The sequence below is a fragment of the Apiospora hydei genome (assembly GCF_038363865.1).
Source record: "Apiospora hydei strain CBS 114990 chromosome Unknown utg000002l_segment0_segment0, whole genome shotgun sequence".
NCBI classification, from domain to species: Eukaryota; Fungi; Ascomycota; class Sordariomycetes; order Amphisphaeriales; family Apiosporaceae; genus Apiospora; species Apiospora hydei.
Genome location: NW_027117361.1, coordinates 197,158 through 212,703, shown reverse-complemented (window position 1 = coordinate 212,703; position 15,546 = coordinate 197,158). Strand labels below are relative to the sequence as shown.

At 55.1% G+C, this 15,546-nt stretch overlaps 6 protein-coding genes across 6 annotated transcripts; 1 reads left to right on the top strand and 5 right to left on the bottom strand.

The window, feature by feature from the left end:
- Nucleotides 1-595: 595 nt before the first annotated feature.
- PG997_000073 (uncharacterized protein) lies at nt 596-3,024 on the bottom strand (the record flags this gene model as incomplete). The annotated part of the gene is made up of 2 exons (XM_066804388.1): nt 596-2,013; nt 2,046-3,024. 2 exons carry the CDS (start codon nt 3,022-3,024, stop codon nt 596-598), a joined length of 2,397 nt encoding a protein of 798 aa, XP_066674161.1.
- Nucleotides 3,025-3,766: 742 nt separating this feature from the next.
- Nucleotides 3,767-4,571, bottom strand: PG997_000072 (uncharacterized protein; the record flags this gene model as incomplete). The annotated part of the gene is made up of 2 exons (XM_066804387.1): nt 3,767-3,935; nt 3,997-4,571. 2 exons carry the CDS (start codon nt 4,569-4,571, stop codon nt 3,767-3,769), a joined length of 744 nt encoding a protein of 247 aa, XP_066674160.1.
- A 517-nt stretch (nt 4,572-5,088) lies between these two features.
- Nucleotides 5,089-6,885, bottom strand: PG997_000071 (C-x8-C-x5-C-x3-H type zinc finger protein; the record flags this gene model as incomplete). The annotated part of the gene is made up of 5 exons (XM_066804386.1): nt 5,089-5,140; nt 5,222-5,640; nt 5,675-5,930; nt 6,025-6,380; nt 6,772-6,885. 5 exons carry the CDS (start codon nt 6,883-6,885, stop codon nt 5,089-5,091), a joined length of 1,197 nt encoding a protein of 398 aa, XP_066674159.1.
- Nucleotides 6,886-7,947: 1,062 nt separating this feature from the next.
- PG997_000070 (Gon7) lies at nt 7,948-8,349 on the top strand (the record flags this gene model as incomplete). Its single annotated transcript, XM_066804385.1, has 1 exon — nt 7,948-8,349. The coding sequence occupies one exon, from the start codon at nt 7,948-7,950 to the stop codon at nt 8,347-8,349; it is 402 nt and encodes a 133-aa protein (XP_066674158.1).
- Nucleotides 8,350-9,732: 1,383 nt separating this feature from the next.
- PG997_000069 (uncharacterized protein) lies at nt 9,733-13,437 on the bottom strand (the record flags this gene model as incomplete). Its single annotated transcript, XM_066804384.1, has 5 exons — nt 9,733-10,429; nt 10,493-10,601; nt 10,673-11,658; nt 11,697-13,290; nt 13,356-13,437. The coding sequence occupies 5 exons, from the start codon at nt 13,435-13,437 to the stop codon at nt 9,733-9,735; spliced, it is 3,468 nt and encodes a 1,155-aa protein (XP_066674157.1).
- A 721-nt stretch (nt 13,438-14,158) lies between these two features.
- Nucleotides 14,159-15,214, bottom strand: PG997_000068 (Mitochondrial phosphate carrier protein 2; the record flags this gene model as incomplete). Its single annotated transcript, XM_066804383.1, has 3 exons — nt 14,159-14,182; nt 14,259-15,055; nt 15,127-15,214. 3 exons carry the CDS (start codon nt 15,212-15,214, stop codon nt 14,159-14,161), a joined length of 909 nt encoding a protein of 302 aa, XP_066674156.1.
- Nucleotides 15,215-15,546: the final 332 nt, after the last annotated feature.

The window sequence follows — 15,546 nt, the reverse complement described above, 5'->3', positions numbered from 1 at the left end:
AATAGAGATCCGGGGTTTTTGCGTGTGAATTATTCGTATCATACTGAACTCAACCCTTTCGCAAACGGGCGACGGGTGTCTTATATAACAGTTGCTGGCAACGCTTCAACTCGTCGAGTCAATCCCAGGCGAGCTTTTCTGTGCCGCAGACAATGAAGGACTTCGGCATATTGTGGATTGTGCGGACATGCTGGTATTCGGAGTTAAACGACCAAGGTTTCTCCGAGTCGAATTTCCACCTTTCGCTTACGGTCAGGAAGGATGCGAGTCTGCGCCCCGCGATCGCTTTTGGGGTGCTGAAAGGTTCGCCCGTATCCGACTCGGCAAGATGTGGACACCGGCCTCTCGGCAACCCGCGGAGCCCGTTCAGGGGTACTTAGCAAAGCGGACAATAAGACCTCGGCCAACGACAGCAACAACAGCAAACTCGTAAATATTCCATGTATATTGCATAAAATGTCTTCCTAATTGAGGTTAAATTCTTTTAGCCATCTCAGAAATCCAAACTGAAACATACCTCCTGCATTTCCTTCCGTTCATTGAACTCGACATCTCTTTCCTTTCCGTTGCCCGTCCAAAATATCGTTCTCGATGATCAAAGTAATCCGTCCTCGTTGGCATCCAAATCAATAGGATCGTCCCGCGAAGAAACCGGGAAGTTCCAACGTTCCAATACCGGCGGCGGCGCCCGCTGATTCGCATCCACGCACATGAACGTCGGCCGAGTCTCCGAGACAAAAATGACCTCGCCGCCACCCTTTCCATCAATCTCCATAATATCATCGTCGTCGCCATCTTCATCATCCTTCCAGTCGATAACACGCAGTGGAGCAGGCTCCCTCGTTTTGATCCGCCGACCTTCAAACACTACGTCATCCTCCTCGCCCCTATTTCCCCGCGTTTGTTGCCATCGACCAACCCCCTGCCCCACAACCTCCTCCCCCTCCTCATCCGAACCCTCCCCCACCTCCCCAAACCGGACCTCCTGCCCATCCTCCCCATTCGGCACCACCGCCCCCGCGTCCGCCCGCTCCAGCCAGCGCCGCAGGCGCCGGTACAGCGCCCGCGTGAAGCGCGCGGGGAACGCGTTGCCGATCTGCCGCTGGTAGTGGCGCCCGCGGAACGCGTACCCGCGCGGGAACCCGTTGAGCGTCGCGTACTCGCGCCGCGTGAAGTCGCGCTCGCCGCTCCAGTGGTGGTTGCCGTACCCGCCGTTGCACGTGATGGCCCTTAATAACAGGCCGGCGTCCGGGTCCCAGGGCACGTCGTCGCGGAGCTTTTGTACGCGGTGCAGCGGGTCCCCGTTGTCGGGATTTGCGTTTTCATCAGTAACAGCACCATCGACAGCATAGTCCGGCGGCGGCAGGCCCCGAAGCGATTGGTAGACCGTGCAGTACGGTTTCATCCCGGATCCCGGCTCCGGGTCCTGCGCGTGCGTGGGCGGCGGGTAATCCGGCAACCGCTCCCCAGGACACGCCCCGAGCACGACGAGCCGCTTCCGCGGCGACGGCAGGCCCCAGTTCTCGAGCCGAAGGATGCGCCAGCGGACCGAGTATCCGTGCTGCGTAAAGCCAAGCAGTAAGGCGTTGAAGTAGTACTCGAAGCGCGGGTCCAGTATCCCAAACGTCTGCTCGAGCGTAAACAGGCGCGGGCGGAACTTGTGGAGCAGGCGGTGGCACGACATCAACGCCGCGATGTTCTGCTCGTCGTGCTTGCCCGCGACCGTGTGCGCGGGGGACCAGAACTGGCAGGGCGGGGAGAGGTGCAGCACGTCGACGCGCAGCTCGGGGCCGCCGCCGTCGGGGACCTCGGCCAGGAGCGCGAAGACGTCCTTGCCGTGCAGCTCCGTCTCGGGGAAGTTGTGGCGGTAGGTCTCGAGCGCGTCCTTCCAGTGGTCGCACGCGGTCCGGATGTGGAAACCGGCGCATCTGGCGCCGTAGGAGGCACCGCCGGCGCCCGAGAACATGTCGCCGAAGGTGTAGCGTTGGCCGACCGGCTTCACTGATGGAACCCCTGTTCGGTGGAGGTTTGCGTAGACCCCAGACAATCATCATCGTCTAGCGCCATGGTATCCCGGACTGCAAGGTCAACGCCTTCCATCATATCGTACGAGCCACCCTCGACTTTGCCGCCACGCCACTGGTTCATCAACACCGAGTCCTTGACCTTGAACTTCGCTTTCATCTCGTCGTCGGAGTTGATATGAGCCAAGATGAACTCTATGGGAACCGCTTTGGCCTTCAGCCGAGACGAGGCATCCTTGTACACAAGGCAGTACTTCCATCGACAAGTTAAGGGAGCATAGTGTTCAACGTCCGCCGCGGACTTGTATGTGCCGTCGAATCGGTGGGATGGGAACATCGCATTGGTGAAGTGGAACTGACGTGTGCCCATGACGTGGCGGAGAGGAACGTCGATGGCGGCCTGGATGTGGTCGGGTCGCTCATCATCAGCATCCACCTGCAGGATGAGGCATACTTCATTGCGGTGCCGGGGCAGCTTCCCGCGAAGACACCGGGTACGGGTGAACGGCAGACCCCGGAGCATCAGGCCTTCTTCACCATCGTCGTCGGTGGCTGGTCGGTACAATTCCTGGACGAGTAGAAACGTAGTCTCCCATAGACCGGGTAAGGCGGCTTCGAGCTCGACGAAATTGCCTCGTTTCACGATGGAGTCCCTGTCCGCGATGAGGAGCTGCGGCTCGATGGGTTCGTTCCGGCGACTCAACAACACCTTCGCCCCTCTCTTGTTGGACGGGGTTCGTCTCGGGGGTTTGGCAGCGGGCTCGTCCCCAGTCAGATCAATCACCTCAGCCACGGCGTTCCATAGATCCGAGGATTCGTCTAGATCGTCGCCAATGTCTTCCGATTTAACTGCTGCTGACGAACTTCCATCGTCGGATACTCCCCTAGCATATTCCTGTCTGTAGTGGGATAGAGAGGGGTAGAGGATCCTTTGCTCTATGTCACGCTGCTCGGAGTTGAGGGGTGAGGTGTCATCGTTGGCCTCAGCTGGGCACTCCATGGTTTCAAGGCTGTCTTAACCCGGGATTTGTTTATGTATGATTTCTCGGGAAGAAACGATGAAACGCCAAAGTTGTACCAAAGTAGTTCTGTGCTTTGGGCCTATGGATGGTTTCGAGTGCTGGTGATGACAGTGTAGCTGGTGATATCTGAGCGGTGACGGCAATTAGCATGCATCGGGGCAGCCAGCGATGGAGTTGGTACTTCATTAAAATTCAGGAGAGAGCACAGTACTATATATGTGAGACATATTAAGGGAAAACCACACTTCACCTCTATAAGCACAATGGTTATTTAGGATGCCCTGTAGGTGCAATCGTTTGCCAGTCCATGACGTACCTCCGCAGGTAAAGGTGTTGGCCAAACAGCGATATGCCCATTGTCCACTTCACGCGTCTAGCTGTTGAATAGTCTTGCATTGGCAGGCAAAGGTAAGCAGCCTGCAAGCTTAAGAAGAGATGCGCGGGTCTGCACAGGAACAAACCAGGAATTGCCAAAGAATCAGTGTCGCATTGATTGAAGCTATAGATAGTGCACCCGTCGTCCAGTTTTCTGCATTGGTGAAAATGTCCCTCAAAGCCCATCGTAAGTATGTCCCCCAAAGTGTCAACAAATACATGCACCTCCAAACAAAGCGTTGCAGTGTAACATCCTTGTGTAACACGCAGTGGTCATGTCATGCAAGAGCATCCGTCCTCTGATAAATGCTGGTCCCATACCCGATCCATTGTCGGTCGCCTGTACTAAGAGTTTGGTGTCTTGTAAAGTCTCCAGCAAATTGCGGGATGCGATCCGAAATCGCTTTGCTCAGACTGACACTCATCCTTACCAATTGTGAGGCCCATCTTGAGCGCGTCTGAGTAGGAGTCAATAGCCGAATGAAGCCAGGAGTAGATGTCTCTGTTGCCGACGCTGTAGTTGCCGCATGTCAGTAATATGCCTCAGTCAAGAGTTCAAGTAATGAACAACATACTAGAAATCGAGTTCCGGATGGCCGTCGGTTCGTGCTACCGCGACGGAGCAGGTGTCAAAGGTCGCGAGAAGGCCGCAGTAGCCGGGGGTGCAGCTCGCATAGCCCGAGACAGTCCAGTACCCAGGCATCTTGTAGTACTTGCCGGCGAGACTGTAGCAGTCGGCCTTGAAGATGGACTTGTCGCCAGGCGACACGTGCTCAACCTGGTTGGCCACGCATTGCCTGTGCCAGGTGTCGTCGTCTTGCCAGAAGACTTTGGTGCCGGAGCTCGGTGCCTCGACGTGGGGTAGAGCGCTGTAAGGCGCGTCGAGCGAGGTGAAGTTGCCGTGCGTGAAGTTGCCATGCGTGATGAGCCCGGCTGCGGCAAGCCAGGCCGTGGTCAGGATCGCGACAAAGAAGGCAACGAGCTTCATGACGGCGGCGAGGGAGACTTTAGAGAAAAATGACTGACGGGGTCCGGACGGGAATGAGTTCGGATCGTCTCGCTGAAAGGCGGATTTGCGGTCTGATGATGGGGTAGTGAGATGGGAATGGTCTTGGTTGTTGTGTGGGAGAATAGACATGGTTCTGGACATGGCTGCGAAGTTTGGAAGAGGGCGAGTGAGTCCCGGGACCTGCCAGTGACCTGGAATATGGGAAGGGAAGGCAGGGCTGATATACGCAACGATAGCGTCTCGTTCTTTCCCCTGCAGGAACGATCACTGTCAGGCAAGTGGGCACTTCGACGGTGGTGCAGCCGAGAGAGGAGGAAGGCGCTGTCCCATTATTGACGATTTTCCCTTGACATATGCATACATGCCCAAAAGTCCCACACATTGGGCACTAGAACAGGTAGATCGACCCTCGATTCGAGTAAAAGGCAGGGGCGGAGGATGGAATCGTACTACGCTACGAAAACCTTCACCCGACTTCCGGGACGTCAGCCACAGACACGTGGGCTATTGGCGATCGTATCTTGTATTCGGTTTGGTCAAAAGTAAACTACATGCAGGTACACTTAGGCACCTGGGGAATGAATGACTTGACTGCACAGGAAACGAGGATGATCTCGGTTCCTTCCACTTGTGAAAAAAACGAAAAGAAAAGGCGACTTCAATCCTCTAGCTCAATCATCTCTGTGTCATAATCCTCGAATAGCACATATCTGAAAGAAAGAACAACATTAGCGACCGGACATCAATCCTCATGCCACTCTTCGTACGGATGTCAAGTTTGGTCGACTTACTTTGCCTTTCTATCCTCGCCTTCCGGGTCAGCTCCCAAGTGGACAGCATAGTTGCACTCCTTGTTCGGGCACTGCCATTTGGGATAGGGGCAGGTGTGCGACTTGTAGCAGGCCATATTGCGGCATTCTTTCGGACCTGCGTAGCACCGGAAATTGAGGCGTGCCAGGTAACGCAGGATGTCAAGTTCTCTAGGCTCGAGCACGACATCGTTGATGAGTTTGCAGTCTGTCCGGGTGCACCCCCCCCCACCCAGGTAGTGGTCGTTACAGAAGCCCTGGCGGCCGTTCTTCTTCCTCACAAAGCTGATCTGGTGCGGTTCGTTGCGGTTGCCGGGGTGCTTCAGAATTCGGTCGATGCGGACATGGCTGCGGTTGTAAAAAGATCCGGTTGAGTCGTTCATCTTGGAGACCCTCTCGGACTCTATCCGGTTGCGTGGGGCTCTTGGTATCTACCGGCCTTGGGTAGCCATCGTTTCTCATCAATGCAGCATCGTTGCCAGTCCCGTGGTGGTCCATCTGCAATGGTGGTGCGGTCTGTTCCTGAGATTGTCTCCTCGGCTTGGGCGCACCTTGGCTCGGCAGCATCTCGGTGCGGAAGACGTCCGGGTACGACTCGACGAGAGTGATGCGGTCACCCTGATCGCCCTTGAACTCTTTCAAGTCATTCAGGTAGCCGGCGTCATGGGTCACACCGGCCAGGAATATTCTTCTGCACTGTTTGTTTTTATAGTAGTGGTTAAGTGTAACTAGATCGCATGTCAGTCAGGCTGTCCTTCCAGTTCCTACAGTGCCAAGTTGTGTACTTACATCTAATCTTCGAGTCTGCAGCTTCCTTGCTCCGCCCGACGTCGACGAAGTCAAAGTAGTCGCACTCAAAATTGAATTTCGAAGGAAACTCGGCCATGTCGTTATAATCGATAATGGAATTGGCGGCGACCGTCTTGGCCAGCCCGTGTAAATTGGCATAGATGCGGACCACGATAGGAATACTGATAGGCAGCGAGGGCATCTCGAGGAGCTGTGCCCGGACTGCCGCTTTGAGCTTGTCGGCTGCCTGCGCAGGATTCTTGAGTAGTTCGTCCGTGAAGATGGCACCGTCACCCTCCACCACCACGGCCACGAAGGGGTCGTCGATATAATCATCATTAAGATAACGGGCCTGACAAGTGTCAGAGTACAGGTCAGTACATGTAGAGGAATTGTCGCTATCAGCTCTCCTGAGATTGGTATTTCGGGAACGTACAAGTTCTGTGTTTTCCTTCCGGAGTTCGACAGCTTCGTTTTCCAGAGCGTGTACTCGCTCCAGCTAGACCTTGGCCTCAGTTTGGAACTGGGATAGTTTAAAATCGTCCTTCTTGGACTTTTCGCCAAGTGTTTTAATGTTGTCCTCTAAGTCTTGGATCTTGACGGTACAGTCGTCTAGGTGTTGGATTAAAGACTATGATGACACGAGATTAACTCATTGTATGCTTGACATGAGGCGCAGATCATCATCAACGTGATGACGCCTGCTTTCCTCAATATGGCGACGACCAGAAGCTTTGACATACTAAGATAAATTTATTGCGAGACTCGTCCATGTTAAGATAGTTGTTATATTCGGCTTGAACTGCCAATGGATCATAGCCAGAGGCGATGTCCATGGACATTTCGACGTCTGCCATGTTGGCGATAGGTATAAGTTTAAATAAATGTTTTTTATTTTGTTTTCTTTAATGTGGCGACATGGGAGATTTGTGTCAATCTTGATTGCTCTCAGAGGAGGTTTAGAATATGTCTTGTGTCGCTTGAATGGAGCTCTGCTGTATACAGAGTGATGTGTAAGAAATAGTAAAAGGTGTCTAAGATAGAGAAAAGGAGCGATGAACGAAACTAGAGACAGAGGGGGAAAAGCAAGATATTTATACACATTCCACCCCCTGTAATAAATAACTCGAAACTTGTATTAGCAGCTAAAATCGTACGTTTAAATAACACCGAAAAGCCAGGGGTTGACTTGTTAAATTGCATATTCGTGCATGCTAGTGTAGTCTGATCACCAATGGGAGCTGTGTCCGTCATCCCGGCACCTCAGGTTTCGTCATTGTTGCCCTCGTATTGGCGGACGTTGTTATGAGACCGAGGGCGATGTGACTTGAAAACAGGATATGATCATCTGCTGGGCACGTCTTGTAGGAAAACCGAAGCGGTGAACGGGAAAGCAAGACACTCCATGTGAGACTTGTCGAACTCCATTGCTCAATTGGACCAACATCAAGATGTTGCCGAGTCGCGATGGGAATTTACGTTTACAGGGGCCACTCTAGTACATTGCGCTCTTGAGTACCAGACCTATCTGAGATCGACTGAACAGGGATACGCGCAGTGCTACTGTCCAAGTATCTCAATCTGGTAACAAACCGGTTTTGCTATAAAACAACAGATTGTGACGCGACGCGACTTATCAATTGGCATTGGAATCCAGGCACTAAAAGTTTCAGCCACAACAACAGCGCAAAGGCGGCGGCTCGAAAAAGAGCTACCCCGCTACCCCACCATCCACTGTCCCTTCAACACCAATTGTCAATTTTGCCCAGCGCATCATCACCACCGCCAACGTCGCAGTTTACCAACTCACCAGTTTCCTTCCCGACCCTTCGATAATTCCGCCTTGGACCCCTCTCACCTTTCACTACCCTCCTCGCTCTCGCCGTCTCAGCCCCGCGACCACTACCTTCCTCTTCGCAATGCCGACCCTAACAACCCACTCCGAGGCGCCGCACAGCGACCCCTTCACCTTCACCACCGACCTGTCCCTGGACCACGACGGTCCCGAAGCCACCCTGACCACGTCCCAAAAGTCCGCCTACCTCGCCCGCCTCCGCGCCGCCGTCGCCGACCACCAGTCCCGCATCAACACGGCCCTGACCGCGCGCATGGAGACCGACAAGATCCGGGACCCCAGCTCCGCGCCCGCGGCCACGACGGAGCCCACGTCGAACAAGAACAAGAAGCGCAAGAAGAACGGGAACGGCAGCGGCGCCGATACGCCCCAGCAGAAGAAGAACGCCGCCGCCATCATGGCGGACGAGGACGCGGAGGAGCAGAATTATGGGGAGGAGGTTGTGGAGGAGCATGACGAGGTTTGAAAACCTGGTGTCGGGCAAGAAGAAAACTGCAGATACGGGGCTTACCATACCCGTCACTTTCAGGACGGAAGCCAGCAGCAGAAGAAGAAGGGACGGAAGACGGCACATTGATACTGAGAAGGAAACGAAACAAACATGTGCGACTCGCGCGCAGCAACTGTCGCTGGCTGTTGGGTTTCGAAACAAGAAGGGCACGGGGCTGTTTGGGTACTGGTGGAAAACATGATTGCCGGTCTTCTCCTTGCGAACCCGCGGCCATTCCGCATCACGGATCGAAGTATGACAGCACGCCAGCTTCCGCGGCACCTCCAGGGGTGTCAACCCGCTCGACTCCCATCCTCCTGGCTGTACGCCATAAGACAGAGTGCTTGAAGCAAGCGGTCCTCCCTCACCTCTTTAGATGCCCCGAAAATTCGAACCGCCTCGCACTCTGATGTCGACCAATCATACCAACTATATCTGGTATGGTCAACGCTCTCCCCGTCCAGTCAAAACCACAAGGCCGAGCGTCACTACACGGACATTCATACCACCGCCAAAGAGGCGACGGCGACGATAGATCGGCATATTTGGGTGGGCGTGCGACCAAAGTCGCGTTGACCAAGCTTGAGGCACATATACTCCATTGCGGCACTGCACGACATGTAGACTCTGATCAAGGAGGGGGTCGTCAAGCTATACGCAAGCCCTCCAAATTCTTACGGGAGTCTTGCCACCACTACTCAGTACTGCATTGAACAAGTCGGTAGCGTAGAAGGCGAACCACGTTTCTCATAGAAGATACCACTGGTACCTACAGCTTTCCTTTACAAGTAGATAGACGTCCAGTTATCTACAGCTACTCCCTACAAATACCCAGTTCACGATACTTCAATACGTAGAAGAGTGCATGTGCCATGCATACTAAAACATAGACAGATTGACTCATGTACGGAAACAAAACCATAACGTTGCATTCTCTATACGGGTATTTCCAAATTCCACACCACCGCCAGCAGCTGGCTTCTCCACGTCCCCAAATCTGCCATCATCCTCGTCCAACCAACCCTGTCCCCGAACCAATCGTCGCTGCCAATATCTACATCAAAGAGAAAGAAGCAGCTTTCTCTTCCGTTCCAGTACCCGTTCAAAAAGCACCAAAAGAGACTTTCGTGAACTCATCCCACATTCATGCATATAAAACCCCCCACTGATGCTGGTCCGACTCCCACCTACGCGCGCCTTGCTTGCTTTTTCATTGTCATCTTCGTTCCCATTTCGCGAATGACAAGTGTGGCCCAATCTCAATGCTTACATGTATGTACATACCAAAATGCAAATGCAAATGCCGTCGCTTCTTTCCATCACTGGCGGCCCGGGCACTAGTCATACAGCGGTATCTCTTCAAGAACTCCTCCCCCAAGACCCCGCCACCTGCCCCTTCCCCCTCAAACTCCCCGTAGCCCCAACGCCGCCCGTCCGACCCAGGCAGCCGTAGTGCACGACCCCGTTGTCGGGCAGGACGGCCACGACGCTGTTGCCGAGCCGCTTGTGGCAGACGCCGCAGACACGCTCCTCGCCGACCACGACGCGGCGGTTGCGACCGCCGCCGCCACTAGCGCCCTGGGCAGCACCAGCCACAGCACCGCCAGGGATGCCGTCGCCGAGCAGGAGCATGGCTTGCGTGTCGACCAGCATCGTCTTGCGCAGACCCTCCATGATGCGCGACTCGGCCAGGCGCGAGTTGGCGGCCCGGATTCGGCCGCTAAAGTACGACGAAAGTCGGTTGGCGGGGAGGTCGTCAGGGATGAGGGACAACGTGGACGCGGCAGGAAGGCGCGAGCCGTGCTTCGAGAGCAGATCCAGCGCCGGCTCGAGGTTCGGCTTGTGGGGCGGGGCCGGCGTGAGATAGAGGCTGAGCAGAGTGTGGTAGATGGACGGCGCGCCGTCTGGGTCGTCCTTGTACTGATCTTGGGGTTGAGTCTGCAGGCCTGCTGAGAAGGCTGTCGGGTTGGCGGACAGCGGGCGTGAGTCTTTGTGGGATGTGGGCGAGGATGGTCTGCTGGGCTCGCTTTGGAGTTTGTGTATACGGTTGCAGTACCTATAGCGATGCACATTTGTCAGTTACCGATCAATAATCGTTCCTGGACTTGATCTAACTCACTCTTCAGCCTTGGCGTAGTCTTGCATTCTGAAGACGTATATATCCAGGGCTTGCTTGTGGGAGCCCATATTCGACAAGATCACGGCCTGCGCCTCGTAGAAAGCCGAATCTGCCACGTGGATTAGCATTTTGCTTCGAGAAGTTGAACCTGCCTACACTCGGGCAGCAATGTGAACTTACCATCTCGGGGAATAATGCTGTAAGCCCGACTAAGGCTGTACTGCCGACTTTCCCGCAGGAAGTTGATCAGACGTTCCATCATCGGCGCCTTCTCGCCCCCGTTTCCGCCGTGATCGTCACCTCCATCAGCCTTTAATACTTCGATGAAAAGCTCGGCCAGCCTGTTGTGGAAGTCCGGCGTGGCGTCTCTCAGCTCGCCGATTATGTGTTCTAGATACCTGATTTCGAGCAGCTCGTCGATGTCGCCCAAGTACTTTACTACCCGCTCTCGGGGCAGTGTCTCCGCATTCTCCGAATCGGCCAAGAAAATATCCATGCCCAAGTCGGGGTCCCGTTTGAGAACCCATTCGGCGAACTCCAGGATCAAGTCGATCAGATCCGGCGGCAGAGCCTGGAGGTACATAATGGTCCGTTGAGGACCGCGCAGCTGATGCGGAATCTCCGATGCATTGATGGGGATTGCCAAGGGATCGTCCGCCTGAGCAACATCAACATGTACGTCAGCAGACTTCTCGCCGTGGCCATTGGGCTCGACTGATGCTGTCCCAAAACGCCGCAGCAAAGTCAGAGCTTCGCGATGAAGTTTCTTGCCGTTGAAGAACTCCACCAGGTCGTTATAGCGGTGGCTTTCGAGAAGCTTCTCGTTCACGACCTTTGGATCGCAGAAGTTGGCAATGCGGAAGAGAGACGAAGCCAAGGCCGGGGTGCTGTACATATAAGCTCGGAAAAGCGCCGTGTCAACGGTAACAAAGGTGCTTCGTAACGTCTCTGCCAGATGTTGGTCAGATTCGGGATCTGCTGAGCCTGCAAGTAATGTGGTAAAAGGATCTTCAGCGGAGCCTTGGGAAGGTTCTGTCGAGGACGAGGCCTGGCGCTTCAGCTTCCCGGTGACAGGGTCGATGTATCGCTGGAGGCGAGCACGTGTGCCGGCAAGATAGGATCTCAGCTCTCCCACGGCGGATTTTAGGTCATCGCCAGACAGGGCCCTTCATCCTTGACATTGGCGACTGAAGCAGCGTCTGACCCTTTGATGCTGGATGCATCATCATCCTTCAAGGTTGCCGCTGGGCCCTTCTTAGTCGACATGATGGAAGCAGCATCCGAGTCGCTCTTCTTGTGTCCGCCGCCGAGGGGCCAATACTTGGAGAAGGTGCCCGCAGCCGCTCTGGATGGGGACGCAGCATCAATGGGTTCATCCTTGCCCTCGTCTCCGTTTATATTCTTTTCCTCCGAATGGCCGTCTTCCTCCTGCTGGTCGGGCTCCGATGCCGTCGCCACAGTCTCGTCGTCGGCCTGTGCTTCCCAGGATAAATCACCGGCAATCATCCGCGGGAACAGCTTCAATACTCGCTCGGGAGGGGCTCGCACTTCATCCTCGTTGAAGAGATCCATGCTGTCTCTGTACCGCTTGGCTCTGAACAGCACCTCGGCTTTCCGCATCTTGACCTCGCGCAGAGTCCCGGTCTTATCCTTGAGTAGCGCGTCTTCCAGCATCCCCAGGACACTGATGGCCTCGTCGAGCAAACCCTGCTGTATGAGGTCCGAGACCTGGGAGTCGTAGTCGGTGGCGTCCATCTTCCAAACGCACCTGTCGCTGCTGATGTGAAAGCCTTTACCAGCATGGGCCAAGCTGTAGGTCGGCGGCGGAAAGTGCAGCTGAGCCGCGCCGGGCAGATTGATGTTCTGCAGGAGGCTGAGGGTATCGGGATTCCGAACTTCGAGGGCGCCCTTGCTCGGTGGTTGCAGGGCCAGTATGTAGGGATAGCTGTAGCCAATACTGTCGGGAGCATTCTGCCATGGGATCTGACGCTTCTCTGTGGGCTTGCCGTCGGTGTCGATAAATAGAGTGTTGATATCCTTGGCCAGCAACATGCCGCCATCAGCCAGCTTCGCAGCCAGCGGCTTGGGCATGTATCCTCCAAGTCCCATGTAGCCCATGCTGGCCGCTCCGAATCTACTGGCCTGCCCCGTAGCTGCAGTGGCGGCGGCGGCGATTTCGGTCGTGGTGGAAGTCTCGACGTCGACGAGGACAAAGCCAGCGTTCATACCGCAGACAATCTTGGTAGCAGTGGCCCAGGTGACACTTCGAATCGCTTCGGGTAGGACTATCTCGGTGACGTCGTCGCCCAGCTCGCTCTCGTGCCAGCTCCATAGCAGCAGCCTCCTCTTGACGGCCACAGCGAGCCGGGAGATGATCTCGGGGATGCCCGTGGCGCCATCTTTGACAATATTACTCGTGACGGCAAAGCAGCTGGCATTCTTGGTGCGCTGGATGGTTTCGATGAGCTCGTAGGTTTGGAGGTCGTAGAGGGAGACGTGGTAGTTGGAGAGGGAGATGAGGGTGTTGGCTTCCTTGATGATGGCCAGCTGCTCGACGGCGCGCGTGGAGAACTTCTCGACCTCGCGCAGGAGGTCGGTGGGTTTCGAGGATGGCGGGCCGGCTTTGGAGTTCGGGGGTGTCAAGTTGTCGGGGAGGCTGCTGGGCTGAGAGGATGTGGTCCCGTTGTTCGCATTGCCGTTGTTGTTATTATTGTTGTTGTTGGCGTTGCCATTGGAGAGGTTGTTGAGTCGGTAAACTCGTAGGGAGCCGGTGTTCAAGCCCACAAGCACGCGATCGCCTGAGACATATCGAAGCTGATTAGTAGATGGTCGGGTCGGGCAAAGATAAATGGGTAATGCATACCATTTGCGAGGATGGTCTCGATCTTGGACTTGTCGCGCGCCTTGAGCTCGATGATGGGGCGAGCGGTAAAGGCAGAAAGCATGGCGGCGGGCACTCTGCCTCCAGCAGGCTAGGGCTAGGTGAGGATGCACATCAGGTGAAGGATCTGGGGGGTGAATGCATCTCTACCACATCGTCCTGCTCGTCTGCAATTATGTATCGGATTGGCAGAGGTTGGTGTTGTGGTTGGTAGAGTAGAGGCCTAGTCGTAGGTTAGTCCTTATCGTCTTTCTTTTGGTTGTTTGGTCATTCAGGCTGGAGCTGGAGCTGGGTGCATGGATTCGATGTCATTTGACCTAATCAGAAGCCGAGCTGCGGCGTGGGGAACGGACCCTTGCTGCTTGGCAAGTTGGGAATGATGATGGCATAAATGCCCCCAACCTCCAACCCTGCATCACGGCTTTTGATTGGTTCTACCCGTTGAAAATGTCAATAAAAGCCGAATGTGGGAAATGAAGCATTTCAAGCGTTGATTTGGGTGCTGGATTCGTGGTGCATTGTTTTGTTTTCTAGCATCTGGATGTGCTGTGTCACAAAGTGTGTCTTGACAAAAAATAGCTCCCGCAGCCTTATGAGCTGCATGTGCAATCTTGAACCACGGTTTTGGCATGACGAATAGAATGTAGGTCATCAAAGTTCATTACGCTACCTAATCCATCTAAACGGGGATATAACCGACACAACGCCGACAACACCATTCTAATTCCAACCATTGTACTCCGTACCAGAAGTTTTATGCTTCCTTCATGTCTAGCATTCTCCGTCTAGTGACCTCCAGTTGTCGGGAGCTGCAAAGTGTTAGTCAGGTTGTCGTGCAACATTGATTCAATCAAGAAGGTGGGAAGAACTTGCCCCGAGATAGACCTTGAACGAATCGTAGATCAACCACTGGAACGCCGTCAGGGTACCAATCATGACGATACGGACGGGCAGTCCGTTCCAGAGACCCGTGAACCCAATGTTCTTGTAGATCCTGCCGACGGCCGTCATCGCACCCTCGCCCGCCTTGCGGTCCGCGTTCAGCTTGGACACCATGACGTCGGCCGGGTGGCTGACGACGGCGCACCCGATGCCGGCAATGTAGCCGCCCAGGAACGACACGCCGGTCTGCTGCAGCGTGGTGTAGGCCTCCTTGGGCTTGCCGAGCGTCTTGTAGATCAACTCGACCGTCTTCTCGAAGCTGGCGAACTTGACCATGGTGTAGGGGATCTGGCGGCCCCAGAGCGGATAGAGGCCCTTGTACAGGCCCGCGACGCCCTCCTTCTGCGTGACCTTGCCCCAGCCCTCGCCCAGGCCCTTGGCGTAGGGCGGGATGGTCGTCTGCATGCGCACCTTGATCGACTCCCATGGGCACAGCGCAATGTCGGCCAGGAACTCGGCCGTCGCGCTCGCGCCCAGGTACACCAGCGTCTTGGGCGCGTTCGGGAACAGCTTCTCGCCGTAGTAGTACTTGAACACCTCGTAGAAGCCGTACTTGCCCGCGCCCTGGAAGGAGTAGCCGACGTACGTGGGTGCCCAGCCGGTGAAGATGCCCCTCAGGCCCTCGGTGGCGTAGATCTTGCGGAAGGCCTGGGCATTGGACTTGTAGATGGAGGAGTCGACTTGGCGGCGGCACTTGACGAGATCGAGAGGGGTTACCGAAGTATGTGTAGGACCGCAGGCTATTATTTAGGCAGACAAGTCAGCAAACAGGGTTTCTTCGTCCCGCGACAGGTCAGTCAATGCAACGTACCAATGATGCCACCCAATGTGCAGGCTGCGAAGTAAGTCGGCGAGTACAGCTCAATGGCCGACTTTGGCTTTTCCGTGGTCTTCGACATTTTGATTCGCGGTTTACCTTTTTTTTCTTTTATGCAAGAGAGGAAATCTAGAATGCGACGAGGACCGGGGCAAGAAGGCAGCGACACACGGAGGGGAGATGGGGATGTAGTGCACAACGTGGGAGCAATAGAGCAGGCCAGGCCAAGCCGAGAAGAGTCGAGAGAATGGAAATGGAATGTTTATATATGGAAACACCACAATCTCCAAAATCTGTGAACTTGTTTGGGCTCCGAAGCATCCGTCACACTGATAGCATGCGACCGCCCAAGATCTAGGCAAAATTCCAGGTCTAGGCCAGGCACAACGACGTAACCGGTCGCTCGCTCGCTCG